Source organism: Austrofundulus limnaeus, unplaced genomic scaffold (genome assembly GCF_001266775.1).
Source record: "Austrofundulus limnaeus strain Quisiro unplaced genomic scaffold, Austrofundulus_limnaeus-1.0 Scaffold96, whole genome shotgun sequence".
NCBI lineage: Eukaryota > Metazoa > Chordata > Actinopteri > Cyprinodontiformes > Rivulidae > Austrofundulus > Austrofundulus limnaeus.
In genome coordinates, this window is record NW_013952498.1 from 598,709 (window position 1) to 602,231 (window position 3,523).

At 41.2% G+C, this 3,523-nt stretch overlaps 1 protein-coding gene across 1 annotated transcript in view; it reads right to left on the reverse strand.

Moving 5' to 3' along the window:
• Window positions 1-1,742: 1,742 nt before the first annotated feature.
• Window positions 1,743-3,523, reverse strand: part of shmt1 (serine hydroxymethyltransferase 1 (soluble)) — a gene marked incomplete in the record, with an annotated part of 6,235 nt that continues 4,454 nt past the window's right edge. The window contains 3 exon segments of the mRNA XM_014012880.1: window positions 1,743-2,328; window positions 2,459-2,569; window positions 2,741-2,857. Coding sequence (XP_013868334.1) covers window positions 2,156-2,328; window positions 2,459-2,569; window positions 2,741-2,857 — 401 coding nt within the window.

The following is a 3,523-nucleotide window of genomic DNA, read 5'->3' on the forward strand; positions in this document are numbered from 1 at the left end:
TGATGGGATTGTTTTGGGCTGGTGATGAGCAGTGCCTGATTTTCCTCCACACATACTGCTTAGAATTAACGCCAAAAAGTTCAATCTTTGTCTCATGAGACCAGAGAATCTTGTTTCTCATAGTCTGGGAGTCCTTCATGTGTTTTTTGGCTAACTCTATGAGGGCTTTCATGTCTTGCATTGAGGAGAGGCTTCCGTCGGGCCACTCTGCCACAAAGGCCCAGACTTCGGGCTGCAGCGATAGTTGACTTTGTGGAGCTCTCTCCCATCTGGAGCTCAGCCACAGTGATCTTTGAGTTCTTCTTTATCTCTCTCACCATGGCTCTTCTCCCACGATTGCTAAGTTTGGCTGGACCACAAGGTCTAGGAAGAGTTCTGGTTATCCCAAACTTCTTCCATTTAAGGATTATGGAGGCCACTGTGCTCTTAGGAACCTTGAGCGCTGCAGAAATAGCCAGATCTGTGCCTTGCCCTTGCCACAATTCTGTCTCTGAGCTCCTGGGGCAGTTCCTTTGACCTCATGATTCTCATTGCTCTGACATGCACTGTGAGGTCTTATATAGACAGGTGTGTGCCTTTCCTAACCAAGTTCTATCAATTTAAATACAGCTGGACTCCAATGAAGGAACACAACCATCTCGAGGAGGATCAGAAGGAAATGGACACCATGTGAGTTAAATATGAGTGTCATAACAAAGGGTCTGAATACTTATGACTGTGTGATTTTTCAGTTTTTCATTTTTTTTCCGTCAAGATGGAGTGCTGATTGTACGTTAATGATAAATAAAATGAACGTTTTTGATTTTAGCTAATGGTTGCAATGAAACAAAGAGTGAAAATTTTAAAGGGGTCTGAATACTTTCCGTACCCACTGTATACAGCATTTTCCTAAAAACTGGAGGTAATATTATTTGATTGTGGTATAGAATTGAATGTGCCTGGAAAATACATAATACCCCCTTTAATATACAAACAACTTATTTCAGTGATTAAAATGAGAACTTGGGAACAGGAGTTGAGTATAAATTTTTTCAGATAAACAGTGGGAGAAAAAAAACGTTTGTTACAGTACGCCTTATTAAATGTTGCAACTTATTCAGTTCAAGTTAATAGATAGGGTTCACTATTGAGTCTCGTCCATCTGAGATTTATCCACAAGTGGTGGGTCTGTCTAATCTGTAATATGTTCTTTTTGTGCCAGACTCCATAGCTTTTAGAGCCAGTACTCAGCCAGTCTTTTTCACTCTGCATATCTCTGTTGACAGCTGGTGAAGGCCTCGATCTGTATGCCACAGGCTGTTCATCCTGCAATACTTCTGAGCTGAGTGTCACTGAAATGGCTTATGCATAGAATAAATTTAAAATACATTTCAGTTGTAAATTGTTCTTATCTGGGCCTCCTTTGCTTATCTGCTGGGTAAAGTTGCAATTTTTGTATAAGAATTGGTGCCTGAATCTGCAGATGGCGGGAATGAGCAAGTTAAGAAAACTGATGAAGTTTACAGAGCAGAACTTCAGYTTAGCTTCAAAACGATTCTAGGAAGTAGTTAAATGGTAACAGCTGGAGTGATTTTCCACAACAAATCTGGAGTAACAAGTTATGTAAAGTATCTTATTGACTAATACAAAAATTGTTTATAAATGTAAAAGAAATCCTGTTAGATAGCAATTGTAAAGTAAATTGTTTAAACAAGTATATCTGTATGTTTTCAACCAGAATAAATAAATATAATCCAACAGTATTAATTTTTTTGTTACATCAAATGAATGTAACAAAACTGGTTTATTTATTGCTTTACAAGTTGGAAACTTGGAATTGTGAATTGAATTTAAGAGAAATGAATGAATGCAACATTAAAGCCAATATTTTGATTGTAACATTTAAGAAAGAAGCTCCAGAGGGGAAAGCTGTTTAAAACAGCAACATTTTGTAACATTACCAAATAAAACTTCATCAATCTGAAATTATATTTCTCTCCATTTGAAAAAAAATAAAATAAAATCTGTATCAAGTTAAAATGTGTCAGTGACAGAATGATTTAAAAGGCAGCAGAAGTGTCCATCAGAAGTGACAGATTTGACCCTCAAAGCTCACAGCAGCAGTAGTGTTTGTTCTGTAGAGTCCTCTCCTCCAGCTGTTTACAGTCTGAACTCTCTACAGCTCAGGCAGACCAGGCATGGGGAACTGCCCAGCAAAGGCCTCAACCTCAGCCCTGATCTCAGCCACCCGCTGCTGGAACTTCTCCCCCTGAGCCAAGGCCTGGAGGAACTCCTTCAGAGGGGCCTTAGGATCCAGGCTTCTCTGCACCTCCAGAGTCAGCTCAATACCTGCAGGAGAAGAGAGAACATGGAGTTCAGATTTGCTTATAAAGAATTCATATTAACTGATATTTTAAAGTCATTTGGTCTGACACACATATGGGTRTACAAATAAAAATACASSTTTTTTWAAAGTTACCTCTGTGAATGAAGTGAGCAACTTTCTTGAAGTCTTCCTGCACCAGGCTTCTGGAGGTCAGAGCTGGAGAACCAAACCTCAGACCACTGGGTCGCAGAGCGCTCTTATCTCCTGTATTAAAAAAAAGTTTTAATAAATTAACAATGGCTCTATAAGACAAGAAAAATCCTTCACTGTCAAATAATGAGAACCACCACCTGATTAACTGGAGAGAATTACAGTAAGTGTGTCCAGACTTCTCTGTATTCTATAATATTTTATAGTTAAACTGTCACATGTCACCTGGACAGGTGTTCTTGTTGCAAGCAATGGCACAGGCCTCCAGGACCTTCTCAGCTCGACCGCCGTCAGTTCCTTTATTACGCAGATCCAGCAGGATCAGATGGTTGTCAGAACCGCCTGCAGGAGAGATAAAGGCTACGTCATGCTGAGAATAGCCCGGGACTAATGGCTGTGTGGTGTGAGTAGAGTTTTGGTGAGCTCCTGCAGGATTGGCTCTTTTCCCCCCCAAACATTATTGGGCACTTTTTCTCTGTTTTGACTTAAAGAGATGTTCAAGTCCTCTTAACATACTTTGTTTTGGCCATTAAAATGCTGACTACAGGAGAGAACTCAGTCCAGCCTCACCTGCGGTCTGCTTCTGACGAGCTCCAGACCTCGACCTGTGCTGGTCTCCCCCCACCTCTCCTGTGTCTGCAACTGCAGCCCAGGCCGCCATAATTAGCAATGTGGGCGTTCTCAAAAGGGAGCTGCTTTCAGCTCTCTGTGAGGACCATGTGGCCACACTGCAGTCCTTGGTGAAAGTCTTTCCTCCATTAAATCAGAACTGCTCTCCTTCAAAGTAGAATTATAGCTTTTAGCTCATCTGTAATGAAGGAAAGTTTCACTGGGCTAAAGCTAACTGTTGCTGATGTTAAACAACCCCTGTCTACTTGTACTGATGACACTGTCAGCCTCGCAGAGAAGCCTCTGTTGGATCCTGCTGATCATACCCTGGCTTCCAAACCTAATGGTGCGTTCACACCGAACGCGATTTCAGCTTCAAAATCGCAGCCAACGCTGAAG